A 17,345-nucleotide genomic window follows, 5' to 3' on the forward strand; every position below is an offset into this window, starting at 1 on the left:
AAGTTTGTGGTCAAACAAAAAAACAAAAGTTACAAGAATATTAATCTCTTAAAAATATATATAGGGTCGCTTGGGTGACTCAATGAGTTAAGCATCCCACTCTTGGTTTTGGTTCTGGTCATAATCTCAGTCAGGAGATCTAGCTCCGCATGGGTCCCCACACTTGCTGTCGAGTCAGCTTGAGATTCTCTCTCTCCTTCTATGTCCCTCCCCCTTCTCTCAAAATAGATAAATAAGATCTTTAAATATATATATATATATATATATAATATTCCACTGTGTAACATTTTAGATTCAAAAGGAAATAACCCCAAATGCATAGTCATCTTAACTCCATTTTGGAAATAAGTAATGTATATAATCATGAATAACGTTATAAAAATTGCATATGTTACTTTTTGAGAGGAATAAGAGAAGATAACATTTCTGGCCTAAAAATTATCTGCATCACAACAAAGTATTCCACACTCATGTTGAAGATGTCCCAGGGTCAGTTATAAAAGCTAATTTTTGAAAACATTTTCTTTTAAACTAGCTAAATTCAGCAAAACTATTTTTTTCAAAGGCTCAATAAATTAAACACTGTCTTATCAAATCAATTTATGTTTATAGGTACCACCTAAATCATTCTACTTTATATCAAGTTGTTTAAAACAGACCCCTCATCAGAAAGTAAATATAAGTGGATTTTAAGATGGATGGATAGAGTCAGAGACTTTGTCTGCATCTTCTTACTCTACCACACACATTAACAGAACTCCAATTATAATAGCAAATGTTATGCTAACAGAAGAGCTGACTTTTTAACCACTTTTGTCAAAGTACCAAATATGGACTCCCATAGCCATGCTACTGATTCAAGATACAAGGAAGAGAGCCAAAAGTCTTGCCCACACGGAAGAAAAGAAAAATATTTCTGCTCTCTTAACACTGAAGACTTGTTTCAAGCATCCTCTTAAAAAACAAAAACAAAAACAAAAACAAAAACAAAAAACAAAAAACAAAAAAACCAACTTTGGTAACAGCTTTATTTTTTTATTTTTTATTTTTTTTATTTTTTAAGATTTTATTTATTTATTTGACAGAGAAAGATCACAAGCAGGCAGAGAGGCAGGCAGAGAGAGAGGAGGAAGCAGGCTCCCTGCTGAGCAGAGAACCCGATGCGGGGCTCGATCCCAGGACCCTGAGATCATGACCTGAGCCGAAGGCAGCGGCTTAACCCACTGAGCCACCCAGGCGCCCCTGGTAACAGCTTTATTATCTGAAGACAAAAACAAAACTTAAAATTCACTTAAGTGCACAATCTTGTGCTCCATTAATATTCTATCCTTTTGAGGCCACAAATTTTAGAAGCAGAATGCTAACAATGGATCAAAGGACAATTTTCATATATGCTGAAAATACCTGTTTAACCTTCAGTTAACAAGTTGTTTTTTACAGAACTGTATAGAAATAATTTTGAGAGCTGTCATTTTATATCTAATAACTCACTTTAGTCTCATATTTAAGTACAAAAATTTCTATAATCATTTTTTTAAAGGTAAATAGCCGGCAAACTGAAAAGGACTGTTTTCTTGAATCTTAGCTGGAGATGTTTTCTATGATATTAAAATGGTTACATGTGGGCGCCTGGGTGGCTCAGTGAGTTAAGCCTCTGCCTTTGGCTCGGGTCATGATCTTAGGGTCCTGGGATCGAGCCCCGCATGCGGCTCCCTGCTTAGCAGGGAGCATGCTTCCCCCACTCTCACTCTGCCTGCCTCTCTGTCTACTTGTGATCTCTGTCAAATAAATAAATAAAAATCTTTAAAAATAAAACGGTTACATCTAAGATAGACTATTCTTTCATCTCTCACTCTAAATGACAAAACATTTCCTTCGCACATATTTTTCCTTCTGAGGGCAGAGGGAAAAAAACAGCATTAAACCAAAACATAATGCTAAAAGGCAAATGGTTTAAAAATTTTTAAAAGCAGGGCGCCAACTGACTCAGTCCATAGAGCTCAGGAATCTCAATCTCCCGGGTCATGAGTTCAAGCCCCACACTGAGAACGGAGTCTACATGAAAAAAATAAATATAAATAAATAAATAGGTAGATAGCTAAATAAAAATTTTAAAAGCATTTATCTTTACTTGAAAACTTCTGTGGAATAATTTCAATAATATGATGAACATGACTTCTTGCACAAAAATTACACAACTGAGATAATGTGTTTTGAGAAGATAGTGCCATAAAGACTCTGAAATGCTAAGTCCTCACTTCTACATATAAGTAGTTTGTGTTAAAAAAAAAAAAAAAAGTAGTTTGTGTGTAAGGAATAAGTCACAAACACCTCATGAAATGTTCTCAGGTTGTTGGTTCCCAATTACTGTAGAGTGGACAATTTTAAAAACGAAAAAGTAGAATTAGTGGCATAAATGAATTCATCATGTTATCAAGGAAGTTATTCAACAGTTTTGGCATCAAAAGCCGACCAAACCTAGTTTGAGTATCTTATAACCATTAAGTAGAAAGCCTAAACTTTATTTCCATTGTAAGTCCCTCCTCAGGTATAGAGGTTGAAATATGCATCCTCAAAGAGTAAAGGGAAGGCTTAATCTCTTCTCAGAGATTTTTCAACAGAGGTAACAAAGATCAAGATAGAATAGTGTGCTTTATAACTGAAATGAAGGAAAACATATGATAGAAAAAGAATAATTTTTTGATAGATAGGGTAGCCAATTAGCTTTTCTTGCCCTGAACTAAATATTTGTAAAGTTACCAACTCAAATCAATAATAAAATGACAGAAAATAGAGTGTTTCAAGTAAACAAATCCATAATTTCTAGTAAAAAAGGAAAACCCATTAAACACTTCAATACATACTACACCTTCCCGTAGGCAACCCTCCATGGAAAAATATAAAAAGATTTAGTTGGATTTTCCACTCAGTTAAATCAGTCCTATAACTAATGAAATGATGGCTCTAAAAGCCTCATAAAAGTTAACACTACTTTAATCATTTGTCTTAGTATCTGAGTTAGAAGATTTTTAAAAAATAACAATTTACATCCTATAGAGTAGTAATATAAGAAAATACAATCGTGATCTGCTTATCTTCCCTAAAAAACAAAATAATACCAGAATATTTAACTTAGAAAAGAGGTAAACAGAATAAATCACATATAAAGATGTATAATTAAAAGATAAAATATACTTTATATCATGAGCTGCAAAGGCGGCACTAATATTTTAAAGCAAAATCCAAAAATTATGGTTCCTTAGTGAGAACTGTGGCAGAAAAGCAGTATGTTCATTAAGTTTTTCAGGAAAACAACTTACATTATCACCTGGTAATATTTAGTATTACTGCTCTCATGAGGCTATGTGGTCACTACACAGAAATATAAACACACTTGGAATAAAATTAAGAGACTACCTAAAAGAGCCCTTATTCTATGTGGCTAATGTTTCAGTACTTAAATGATATAATAGAAGCAAAAACTAGATTAAAATTATTCTGTGATGGTCCAAATATTTCAAGTTTGTCCAGTTTACAAAAGAATACAAAATATATATTTAACACTTAAACCTGGAAGTCATGTATGAAGATGTACATTTCCCAAAATGCATCAAAGAATATTTGAATATATATACTCTGAGAAAAACGAGTTACAACGAAGACTAAAGTCTTACTAACATCTAGATTAAGAGACTAGCACTTAAAGGACAACAGTGACATCTAGTGGACATTTCAAATATATGCCGCATAGCTTCGATCAAACTTTATTTTCAGTGTCACATAATTCAACCTGCCAGAGGGATTATATGATAAACCTTTAATTTTACACCAAAAAAAAGCCAGCTCTATTCCCAAAAGGTTGCTCAATATGAATATACTTAGAGTGATAAATACAAAATATTTAACAAAGTATATCTCAAGTCCTTAAAACAGTAAACACAGATTAAATGTATCGGATGACTAAAAGGGCTAGCAAAAAGCCCAATGTAATTATGGTAATAAAAAGAATCTAAAATATTCTGAATGAAAAAAGCCCTGGGTAAAATGAAGAAACTGACAAAGAAAAATGAAGAACTGATCTATTTATGAATTTATTCAAGCATGGAAAGTACATATTAACCAGTATGGTCACACAAAATAAATATTTTTAAACGAAAAAAAGAATATTTTACTTAGAGTGATATTTTTAAAGACAAATTCGTAGTCAAGAAAATTTATAGGACCATTCCTTTTTTTATATGTTCAGTTAGCCACTGTATAGTAGTTTTTGATGTACTGTTCGATGATTCATTAGTTTCGTATAACACCCAGTGCTCATCACTACATCAGTTTCGTATAACACCCAGTGCTCATCACAACATGTGCGCTCCTCAATACCCATCACCTGGCCAACCCCATCACGTGCCCCCCTCTGAAATCCTGTTTGTTTCCCAAAGTCCATAGTCTCTCATGGGTCATCTCCCTCTTTGATTTTCTCCCCCTTCCATTTTCCATCCCTTCCCCTATGGCTCTGTGCTATTCCATATATTCAATGTGTGAGTGAAACCATATGATAATTCTGTTTTCTGCTTGACTTATTCACATTCCTTAAAAGTAAGGAAGATAACTGGAATAAGAACAGGTGGTCATCTCAAAAAGTTGCAACTTACCTCAAAGGATGAAAAAATTTAAAAAACAAAATATCTGTGGGTGACAATGTCCTATTTGTCAACAGATAACAAATTTCACAAAGAAACAACACTGCATTTAATGAGTAAGTAATGAAAGTATATGTGATTCTTATTAAGCTATTTTGTTACTAACTCAGGGAAGAAATATAAATGTAGAGACAGGGTCTTATAAACACTAACTCAAATAAGAGTCCAGGCCACAAATTGGCTGGAAGTCTTTCAAAAATCACAGGTGCTTCCAGATCTCTCAGAATCACCTAATTCAAAAGATTTTAATGATTATTTGAACTCAATGACTTTCTGACAAGAAAAGATGCAAAGGGCCAGAACTTTTCAAGTACAAAGTTCAAACTCACTGAAAGTATCTCTAAAATGTAAATATTTTAGCATTAATAACATTCAGGTCACAAAAGCATTATCCTGATAGCTTCAAAAAATTATATAGCAGATAAATAAATTGGGGTATATTCAAACAATGGAGTATAACTCAGGAATATAGAAAAATGAAGTACTGCTATACACACAACAACATGGATGGACTGTCAAAAAATTAGGCTGAGTGAAAGAAGCCTCACAATAAGTTATACCGTCTGTGATTCCATTTATATGACATGCTAGAACAGAATAAAATGATCTATATAATAAATGAATGAACAAATGAATGAATGAGCAAACAAAAAAATTAGAACAACACTTACCTCTGAGAGTGGGATAGAAATGGAGATTGGTTGGGAAGAGATATGAGGAAATTTAATGGGGTAGTGAAAATATTCTATATGTTAATAGGAGTCAGGGTTACAGATACGTTTTTGCATTTGTGAAAACTCACAAATAAATATATTTAAGATTTGTGGAAACTGCATATAAACTGTACCTTAAAAAAAGAACCTGAAGCGGATATTCAAAACTCCGGTTATCGTATATTACGCTGAGGTATTTGGGGTGATAAGTACAAATTTCTGCAAGTTATTTTGAAATGCATATAAAAATTAGATGAATTGATGGACAGTTAATAATAAAGCAAATATAGCAAAACACTGATAATTATAGATTCTAGGAGGTGAGTATACTGCGGTTTACTATATACAATTCAGCTTTTCTATACATCTGAAAATTTCTGTAATAAAACACTAGGAAAAAATAAGATGACAAATGAATCAAAAAATTTTTTAAATATAAAAAATTAAAAATGCTTTCTTAAGTATTAACAATATTCCTTTTATGTATTAACATTTTAATCTGTCTAATCTAATGTCAAATGTAACTATTTTCTAAAGAGCAAGAGTCACAGAACATTTTTTTTTAAATGTGAAAAACATACCCGAATTTCTTGAAGATTGTGAAAATTATTTCCTACTCTGACTGAGATCTTGCTTGGGTATAGCTTTCATCAGATTTGTAGTCTGCATAAATACATAATGTCTTCACTGTTGTTTTCTTCTAAAAGCAATAAAATAAAAACATGCTCCTTATCATGTGGAAAGATTATATCCAAGCATCTTCTGATCATAGTTTGCTAAAATGAGTACTTCAATTAACAATTCCCAATTCCTTTCATTTTAACAATGATGAAAATGAACAAGTAAGAATACAATACACATTTATATAGGCATCTCTTATCTAAAACATGGTCAAAGAACCAGAGTGAGCAAAATTAAAAACATTTAAACCAAACTAGGTATCTTAAAGTGCAAATAAGCATTAAGAATTTCAATTCTCGGGTGCCTGGGTGGCTCAGTGGGTTAAGCCGCTGTCTTCGGCTCAGGTCATGATCTCAGGGTCCTGGGATCGAGTCCCGCATCGGGCTCTCTGCTCAGCGGGGAGCCTGCTTCCCTCTCTCTCTTTCTCTCTCTGGCTGCTTCTCTGTCTACTTGTGATCTTTCTCTGTCAAATAAAAAAATAAAATCTTTAAAAAAAAAAAAAGAATTTCAATTCTCCTCATTTGTATTTTAGACAAATAAATTATTCTAACAAGCTTGGTTTTCTTTACTAGTTAATTTCTTTCCTATGTCAATACTTGAAAATAACTAGCTAAGTAAGAAATTAAGTCCAGCAAAAACAATATCATTTGAAATATAATTTTATAATATGTAAATATATATTATAGAATATATAATAGTATAATTTTAAAACATCTCAAGAAATAAAGTTCTGCCATTTTCAAAATATACATATCTTTGGAAAAAAAGCAAGACTATATAACACAAAATTAATCTCAGAAAAAAATGCAAGTGGCCAAAAAACATGAAAATATGTTTAATCTCTAATAATCACAAGAAACAGGAATTAATCACTCAGACATTAGTTTTGTTATCACACTGAAAAATATTAAAATGACTGATAACAGCCAAATTTGATTAGAAAAAGGTACTTTCATAATCAGTTAGTAGGTATACAACCTTTGACACATGAATTAAACTCTAAGAATGCATCAGAAAACCAAAATAACACAACTACTCAAAAATAGATGCAGAAAAATGTTTACCATCCTGGGGTTAAATTACTGAAAAATCATAAGCAACCTAAGTATCCATCTCAATAGGGAATTAGCTAAGTAAATTATATCCATTCTATGAAATCCTATGCAACTATTTAAAACAATCAAACACATTATATAGGTTAGGGAAAAAAGGAGATTACAAAACAGTATATATAGAAGGACTACATTCTGGGGAAAACAAAAAAAACTTGAAAAGCATATAAATCTCTCTATATGTTTAGGTATATATGTTTTATATATATATTTATATACATACAATATAGATAGATGTAGATAGAATTATATAAAATAGTAAAAGTGACTAGTTTGGTGGAGTAGAACTATGGGAGAGCTTTTTTTTCTTCTTTATGATTTATATATTTTCTGAATAATTTTTTTTTCATTGAGCATGTGCTATTTGGGTCATTAGGAAAAAAAAAATACTAGACAATTTTAAACATCAACCAAAAAACCAGTAAGAAGTCTATTAAATGTGCTTTAAAAGTTAAGTTCTGGTATAAAATGGCACTAACTTAATAACAATGAGCTCCTTGAACAGAAGTAGTCTGTGTCAAAAGTCAACCTATAAAAACAGCAGGGGATCTGTAGCTCTTAGTGAGGGGACCAAACTTCTATAACCCAAGCTATTCATCAGAAAGGAATGGGGAAAGTTAAGAACTTTTCCTCAAATAATAAAGACAGATCAAGATATAAAACACTAAATACCCAGGAACTGCTGACAGGATAAATACCATTACCAGGTTTTCAGAAGGGGCCAGCGGTATCAAACTGACATATTTTCTTTCTCCCAGGCCAGAAAGGAGACATGAGAGGAAGCAAAGAAAGAAGGGAAATTTTGAAGGGCATCCAAAAGATCTTTTCCCCTGATGAGCCAGAAGCAGGCTGTGAAAGGTCTTTCTTATTGTGGAAAGATCAAAGATCATGAAGATTACCCTCGAGGACTTTTGCTTTTCCTTTTTTAACAAAAACAGATCTAAAGGGCCAAGCTGTTTGCTCAGAATAATTTTATCTCCAAGTTATGAAATTCAAGAGCACTTAAGTCACTGGAACTTGCAAGACAATCAGGGTGAGGTGAGAAAGGCAAAGAAGGGTAACAACAATAATGACTATAAAAACAACAGCAACAAAAGAAAAGAGCAAGTTGATACTCTAGCCCAGAAGTAAGGCTTCTATTCACTCCTCTACCTTGGATATAGATGCTATTACCAACTTCATTTTATTGATTTAGAACAAGAAAAACAGTAACACCCAGGTTAATACTAACTGGCCTAAGGTAAAAGCTAGGAGGTAGGCACAGTTGGAGTTGAAACATGTTGTCTATCCATCTGCCTCACATGATCTTAACCACTCTCGCATTCCTGTTAATTGTACTTATTCAACAGTCATTGATACCAGTTTACAGTAATATGGCAGTATCTGAATTTTAGCTGCCGTAAGTTCTTAAGACCCATGTATTCCTGGAAAGCATAATGTATAATTTGCTTTACATTTGTAAAGGGAACTATGACCTCAATGAAAGTTTAAACACTGTTACTCTAAAAGGTACCTATACAGCCTTTTAAAATTGTTTATCAATTTTATCTCACGGTAAAATAAAAAAATAATAGTGCACAGAAACAGAAACCAAGCTACGTGTCAAATAGCGATGCATGTGGGAAGAGTAAATGTACAGGTTCCTGAGACATCATGGTGGCTACTCGAATTGCTCAAATCATCATTATAATAATAAGCACCATACTGCACGCTTACTCAATGCAAGCACCATGCTAAACGCTTAGGATAAAGTACTGTAGGAAGGGAGAAGAGAGAGGATAACACTTCCCCATTTCTGATGCCATATGTAACACTCTCAGCCTCTCTAGTCCTCACCCACCCCTCCCTTTCTGCTGAGAAACACCTGCTGGCAGAACACACACATTGACTTTGTTCCTTCATGCCACAAAGTTAATAGAGGCAGGCTCTACCTGGCCCAGCACTTTCATGACTGGATGGACAAGTCTGTTTAATGCTAGGGTTTAATATTAGGAAACACACTTAACTGCAAATATAAGCCCCTTTCTCAAGAATCAGCTTTGTCAGTTTTAAAAGAATGATATCTTGGACTCCACCCACTGACTCCTGGATAATTTCTCAATTCATTGGGAACCCATAAAATTGAAAGAGAAGACATTAGTGACAGATGCTCCTGGATGCCAACCTAACAGCCCTTTTCCTCTTCCTTCTTCATAGCCTCCTGCTAAAAGACTATATTCCCCAGCTTCCTTTAAAGCTAGATATAACCATATGACTAAGTTATGGCCAGTAAGATTTGAATCAAATGACTATATTTTATAAGGTTTCTTTAAAGGAAGAAATGCCCCCTTTTACCTTCCCCACCTACTCCTTCCCTGCCTGGCACACGGACATGATGGGTAAAATTCCAGCAAGCACTTATGAGGTGACCTTGAGGATAGAACTCAAGCTAAGAATGGTAGAATGGAAAGAGAAGGAATCTGGGTCCACAATACATACACTATGGGCTGTCATACCACTTCTGAACTGCCAGGTTCTTCTTATTGAAGAGAAAGAGAAAATAAATTTACACTTGTTTAAAGCACTGTTATTAGAAGCTCTATTACCAAAAACAAAAACAAAAAAATAAAACAAAACAAAACAAAAACCCAAGCAACAGCAGCAGCTGTGTTGCTAAACGTTCTTATTTCTATTTAATACAGCATTATCATGCCCACATTACAGATAAGGATACAGAGGCTCAGATTCAGGGTAAGCAAACAGTCTCATTTACACATCCAGTAAAGCACAGACTCAGAATTTGAATCTATGTCTGTGTGACTACTGTATGTAAGAGTAGTTACTAACTCCTGAGGTACAAGACTTAAAACTAAAAAACAAAATAGTTGTAATATTCTGTTTATCATTCCCGGTTAACATTCTAGATACATTATAACTAAGAAACTGAGACATAAAGCGCCCACATCCTTGCCTAATACAAAAGGCAAACAAATGGTTTACATATATAATAAGTGATTACATTCCCCATTGTTCCTCATACCATAGTGGAAAACGTCCCCTTTGTGTACAAGTTATTTTTTTATCAATATAAACAGAATACTAAAAGGAAAGTTTTTACTGAAGATTAAGACAACAAATATCACGTTTTAATAGGAACATAAGACCTCAGTGTGATTGTTTCAACAGATATGGTTAAAAACAAAACCCAAACAAACAGTCAGGGATGTCTCCACATGAAGAAATAACTGTTACAGGACTTAGCCCTACCCCCAACATAAACAACTAAATGCAACCACAAATGAAACGACTATCTGCAGACACTAAACAACAGGCAGCATTAAGAATCCTGAGAGAATGGCTATGAATGAGGTGAGCACTATGTACAGCTGTGCTTTCTGATTGAAGGCAATTTCTAGACTGCAACGCAGGGAGGGCACAGTCTAATAGAATCCTTCAGTCTCACTAAGTTGAGGAAGGAGCTAACCTACAGAAAAACTCCAGAAGTCTGCACGGAGTATCCTGCACATGCATAAGGTGAAACTCTACAAAGACAAGCAAAGAACAGCATTGCTGGGAAAGAAACATTACAGGAAAACAGCTAATAATTCCCAGAGGTCACAAAGAGTAGGGAATCACTGGAGTTCCCAAAAACCAAAGTGGAGAGTATGAATACCTCTTCTAATATCTAGCATATTCGTTTGAGATCCCAGAAGGGTCAAGCCCTAGCATACTTTAGGTTAATCTTGCCCAAGGTAAGTGATCTTGAAGTGTGGTCTGGGGAACAGTGGAGGACTTAGAAGACCTTTTCAGGGGATCAACAAGGTCTCAACTGTTTTTCTAATAATCCCAAGATGTTACTTGCCATTTTCAGAATCATTCTCCTATGAGTACACGGTAGAGTATTTCAAATGCTATCTGAAATGGAATATTGCAAAAGATTTAACGAAGAAGCACATATGAGACTCCAGCTCTTCTCTCTTAAGCCAGACACAAAAGACATTCACACCAAAAAAAGTAAATGGATAACATTATTCTTGCTATTCTTTGTTTTCTAAGAGATAGTTATTTTTCATTAAAAAATGTTATCATGCAAGCATATAATAGGTTAATCATTATTTAATTTTGGATGAATAAAGCCTCTAAAATACTTCAGCTACAATTTCTAATATGGTAAATACTGACAGATACAAAAAATAAGCAAAAGAGACCCAGATAAAAGTTTGTAAAACCAAAAAACTTAAAAGAACTACTGCCCCAGAGCAGGGATCAGCTAAACAGTGCTCACGGGCCAAATGTGGCCCACCACTTACTCCTGTGAATAAAGTCTTATTTAAACAAAGAAGCACCCATTCATTTACCTACTGTCCACAGCTGCTTTGCACAGCAAATTTGAGCAGCTGCAACAGCCTACAGCATGGTTTGTATGGCCTAAAATATTTACTACCTATCTTACTACAAAAAAAGTTTTCTGAACCCTACCTGAAAGTAAAAGGTACTGTAGTCCCACTATAAAGAAATCAACCCTCAAAAAAGATCAAGTTGATTCTTAAGTAACTTAACTGCCTGCCAGAACAAAGTCCAACCCTCTTTTAAAACAAAACAATAGATTGCACTCAACAAAATTTACTAAATCCTGCATCCAATCAAAAATTATTATAAAGAGGGTACCTGGGTGGCTCAGTTGGTTAAGCTACTGCCTTTGGCTAAGGTCATGATCCCAGAGTCCCGTGAGTCCTGCATCTGGCTCCCAGCTCCACAGGGAGTCTGCTTCTCCCTCTGACTGTCTCCCCTGTCATGCTCTCTCTCACACACTCTCTCAAATAAATAAAATTTTAAAAAATTACTATAAAGAATCAGAAAAATGTAACTCATAATGAAAAAATCAGTCAATAAAGATATGGAAAGACAGAGATGACAGAATCAAAAGATAAGAAATTAAAAGAGAAAATATAAATACCTACAGGTATATAATGAACCATTCAAAACTTGTGACTTAAAAAAATTATTATTTTGTTTGTGAATCTGGAATTTGGGCAGGGCTCAGAAGGTAAGTTCTACACAGTATCAGGTGTGGCAACTTGACTTGGGAGCTAAAGGATCTGCTTCCAAGACAGCTCACTAATATGGTTGGAAAGCTGGTGCTGGTTATTGGCTGGGAGCTTATTAGCTAAGGCTTTGGCCTTTGGTTCATTTCCTCATGGGCTTCCCCATTTGATGTGGGTTTTCTCACAGCATGGTAGAGGAGTATCAGGGAGAGAATCGCAAAAAAGAGAGAAAACAAGGTAGAAGTTGTATACTTTCTATGACCCAGGCTTAGAAATAACATTGTCATAACATCCATATTCTCAGGCAACAGATCCATAAGGGCCTGACCAGTTTCAAGCGAGGAGACATAGATGCCATCTCTTGATTAGGCAGTAGCGAAGTTGTAGAAGGGCATGTGCAATAGAAAATAATGTTGTGGGACACCTGGGCGGCTCAGTCAGTTAAGCATTTGTCTTTGGCTCAGGTCATGGTCCCGGGGTCCTGGAATTGAGCCCCACATCATCGGGCTCCCTGCTCAGTGGGGGTCCTGCTTCTCCCTCCCCCACAAACTCGGGCTCTCTCTGGTGCTCTCTGTCATGCGTTCTCTCAAATAAATAAAATCTCTTAAATAAAAGAAATAAATGTGGAAAATATAGTCTGTTATAAAGATGCTCCAAGAATTAAAACATGAGCACAATATGGAGAGATGAAAAATATTTTTTAAAAATGGAATTTGTAGACATGAAAAAAAATCTGAAATAAAAAATTCACTGGATGTAACGAACAGTTTAAATATTGCAGAAGACTGTGAACATAATGATATGACTACAGAAACTCTCCAGAATTAACGATAGAAAACAAAAACATCTCATCCCTCATTAAAAGAAATAGAATGTCAGTGATCTGTGAGACAGTATAAAGCAGACAAACATGTCATTCAAGTCTCAGGAAAAAAGGGGGTTAGATGGAAATCATTTGAAGAAATTATAGCCAAAATTTTTCCATATTCAATGAAAAGTACCCAATGATTCATGAAGGTCAATGAACTATAAGAAAGATAAACACAAAGAAATCCACATCGGGATAAGTCATAATTACACTGCTTCAAAAAAAATAGTGATAAAGAAAAAAAACCTTAAAAGCAGCAGGCAGAGGGGATGAGGAGACACATTAAATAGAGAGAAACAAAGATAAGACAACAAACTTCATATCAGAAAAAATGATGGAAGAGCATCTTTAAAATGTTAAAGAAAACAAACAACCTACAGTTAAGTATCTGGTGAAATACATCTTAAAAATAAAGACAAGGGGTGCCTGGGTGGCTTAGTGGGTTAAAGAATCTGCCTTCGGCTCAGGTCAGGATCTCAGGGTACTGATATTGAGCCCCACGTCGGGTTCTCTGCTTATCAGGGAGTCTGCTTCCTCCTCTATCTCTGCCTGCCTCTCTGCCTACTTGTGATCTCTGTCAAATAAATAAAATCTTAAAAAAAAATAGGGGAGGAGGAGTCAAGATGGTGGAGTAGTAGCAGGCTGAGATGACATCAGGTAGCAGGTGATCAGCTAGATAGCTTATCAAACCCATTGCGAACACCTACAATCCAACAGGAGATCAAAGAGAAGAAGAGCAACAATTCTAGAAACAGAAAATCGATCACTTTCTGAAGGGTAGGACCGGCGGAGAAGCGAATCCAAAGCGACAGGAAGATAGACTGCGGGGGGAGTGGCCGGCTCCCGGCAAGCGGTGGAGCAACGGAGCACAAAATCAGGACTTTTAAGTCTGTTCTACTGAGGGACATCACTCCAGAGGCTAAACCGGGGTGAAGCCCATGCGGGGACAACATGGCCCCAGGTCCTGCGGAGTCACAGAAGGATTGTGGGTGTCTGAGTGTCACAGAGTTCGCAGGTGTTAGACCAGGGAAGCCGGCTACAGAGACAGAGCCGATAGTGAGTCTCAACTCCGGGTTACCTTGAACCGTAATCCATGGCACAGGCCACTGCTCTGTGAGTGGGGTCCCCAAAAGATCCAGGGAGATACCCCCTGGAGGAGCTAAGGGATCTGCAGGATTCAGAGACTGCAGGGGGAGCTGTGGGCCAGAGACAGAGACGCGTGGTCACAGGATGGGAGAGCTCAGAGCACAGAGACGGGAGTGCTTGAGCGCTTTTCTCTGAGGGCGCACTGAGGAGTAGGGCCCCCAGCTCTCGGCTCCGCCGGGCCAGAGACTGGGAGGCTGCCATTTTTATTCCCGTCCTCTGGAACTCTATGGAAAGCGTTCAGGGAACAAAAGCTCCCGAAAGCGAACCAGAGCAGATTACTTAGCCTGGCCCCTGGTAAGGACGGTGCAATTCCGCCTCGGGCAAAGACATTTGAGAATCACTACAACAGGCCCCTGCCCCAGAAGATCAACAAGAAATCCAGCCAAGACCAACTTCACTTACCAAGGAGAACAGCGGAATTCCAGAGGAGGAGAAAGCAAAGCATGGAATTCATGACTTTCTCCCCAAGATTCTTTAGTCTTGCAGTTAATTAATTTTTAAAAATTTTTTTTTCTTCTGCTGAATTTTTTTTAACTTTTACCCTTTCCTCTTTTAACGTTTTTTAACGAGTTTATCTTAACAATACCTTTCATAAAAAATAATAATCTTTTTTGAACCTTCATTATTATAGTCACGTTTTATCCTTCATTTTATCTAACTTTAGGTTTTGTATACACATAGGGTTTTTTCTTCTAAAAAATTTGGGGTACAACTTCTTCTAATAGATCAAAATATACCCTAAATCTAGCTCCGAGCTTGTTCTAGTCTCCAGCCCAAGCAAATTCTCTCCACTTTTTCTTTATTCTCCCAACCAACTAATTTTATCAACTGCTTTTTAAAAAATTAAATATATTTTTTTTCTTTTTCATCTTTATAGGCATATTCCATCACTTCATTGTGTTTACCCTTATATATGCTTTTCATTCTTTAAAATTTTGGGAGGTAGTTTCTTCTAAGAGACCAAAATACTCACAAAATTAACTGAGTGACCCTGTTCTAGTCACCACTCTAATATATATATATGGTTTTTTGCTTTTTTATATTTTTTCTTTATTTGTTTTCTTTTTTAATTTTCTTTTTTTCCCTGAACTTCTTTTTATCCCCTTTCTCCCCCCCCCCACGATTTGGGGTCTATTCTGATTTGGTTAAAGTGTATTCTCCTGGGGTCTTTGCCACCCTTTTAGTATTTTACTTGCTCCTTCATACTCTTATCTGGACAAAATGACAAGGCGGAAAAATTCACCACAAAAAAAGAAGAACAAGAGGCAGTACTGAAGGCTAGGGACCTAATCAATACACACATTGGTAATATGTCAGATCTAGAGTTCAGAATGACGATTCTCAAGGTTCTAGACGGGCTCGAAAAAGCCATGGAAGATATTAGAGAAACTCTCTCGGGAGAGATAAAAGCCCTTCCTGGAGAAATAAAAGAACTAAAATCTAACCAAGTTGAAATAAAAAAAAGCTATTAATGAGGTGCAATAAAAAATGGAGGCTCTTACTGCGAGCATAAATGAGGCAGAAGAAAGAATTAGTGATATAGAAGACCAAATGACAGAGAATAAAGAAGCTGAGCAAAAGAGAGACAAACAAATACTGGACCACAAGGGGAAAATTCGAGAGATAAGTGATACCATAACATGGAACAAAATTAGAATAATTGGGATTCCAGAAGAAGAAGAAAGAGAGAGGGGAGCAGAAGGTATATTGGAGAGAATTATTGGAGAGAATTTCCCTAATATGGCAATGGAAACAAGCATCAAAATCCAGGAGGTGCAGAGAACACCCCTCAAAATCAGTAAGAATAGGTCCACACCCCGTCACCTAATAGTAAAATTTACAAGTCCTAGTGACAAAGAGAAAATCCTGGAAGCAGCCCGGGACAAGAAGTCTATAACATGCAATGGTAAAAATATTAGATTGGCAGCAGACTTATCCACAGAGACCTGGCAGGCCAGAAAGAGCTGGCATGATATATTCAGACAACTAAACGAGAAAAACATGCAGCCAAGAATACTATATCCAGCGAGGCTATCACTGAAAATAGAAGGAGAGATTAAAAGCTTCCAGGACAAACAAAAAACTGAAAGAATTTGCAAACACCAAACCAGCTCTACAGGAAATATTGAAAGGGGTCCTCTAAGCAAAGAGAGAGCCTAAAAGTAGTAGATCAGAAGAAACAGAGACAATATACAGTAACAGTCACCTACAGGCAATACAATGGCACTAAATTCATATCTCTCAATACTTACCCTGAATATTAATGGGCCAAATGCCCCAATCAAAAGACACAGGGTATCAGAATGGATAAAAAAAACAAAACCCATCTATATGTTGCCTACAAGACACTCATCTTAGACCCGAAGACATCTCCAGATTTAAAGTGAGGGGGTGGAAAACAATTTACCATGCTAATGGACATCAGAAGAAAGCAGGGGTGGCAATCCTTACATCAGATCCATTAGATTTTAAGCCAAAGACTATATAATAAGAGATGAGGAAGGACACTGTATCATACTCAAAGGGTCTGTCCAACAAGAAGATCTAACAACTTTAAATATCTATGCCCCTAACGTGGGAGCAGCCAACTATATAAGCCAATTAATAACAAAATCAAAGAAACATATCGACAATAGTACAATAATAGTAGGGGACTTTCACACTCCCCTCACTGAAATGGACAGATCATCCAAGCAAAAGATCGACAAGGAAATAAAGGCCTTAAATGACACACTGGACCAGATGGACATCACAGATATATTCAGAACATTCCATCCCAAAGCAACAGAATACACATTCTTCTCTAGTGCACATGGAACATTCTCCAGAATAGATCACATCCTGGGTCACAATTCAGGTCTCAACCAGTATCAAAAGATTGGGATCATTCCCTGCCTATTTTCAGACCACAATGCTCTGAAGCTAGAACTCAATCACAAGAGGAAAGTTGGAAAGAACCCAAATACATGGAGACTAAACAGCATCCTTCTAAAGAATGAATGGGTCAACCAGGAAATTAAAGAAGAATTGAAAAAATTCATGGAAACAAATGATAATGAAAACACAACGGTTCAAGATCTGTGGGACACAGCAAAGGCAGTCCT

At 36.0% G+C, this 17,345-nt stretch overlaps 1 protein-coding gene across 1 annotated transcript in view; it reads right to left on the reverse strand.

The window, feature by feature from the left end:
- Nucleotides 1-17,345, reverse strand: part of ANAPC10 (anaphase promoting complex subunit 10) — a 97,484-nt gene that overhangs the window by 48,390 nt on the left and 31,749 nt on the right. Inside the window, 2 exon segments of the mRNA XM_047717554.1 lie at nucleotides 5,992-6,050; nucleotides 6,053-6,110. Coding sequence (XP_047573510.1) covers nucleotides 5,992-6,050; nucleotides 6,053-6,110 — 117 coding nt within the window.

The sequence above is a fragment of the Lutra lutra genome, chromosome 2 (genome assembly GCF_902655055.1).
Source record: "Lutra lutra chromosome 2, mLutLut1.2, whole genome shotgun sequence".
In the NCBI taxonomy this organism is placed as follows: domain Eukaryota; kingdom Metazoa; phylum Chordata; class Mammalia; order Carnivora; family Mustelidae; genus Lutra; species Lutra lutra.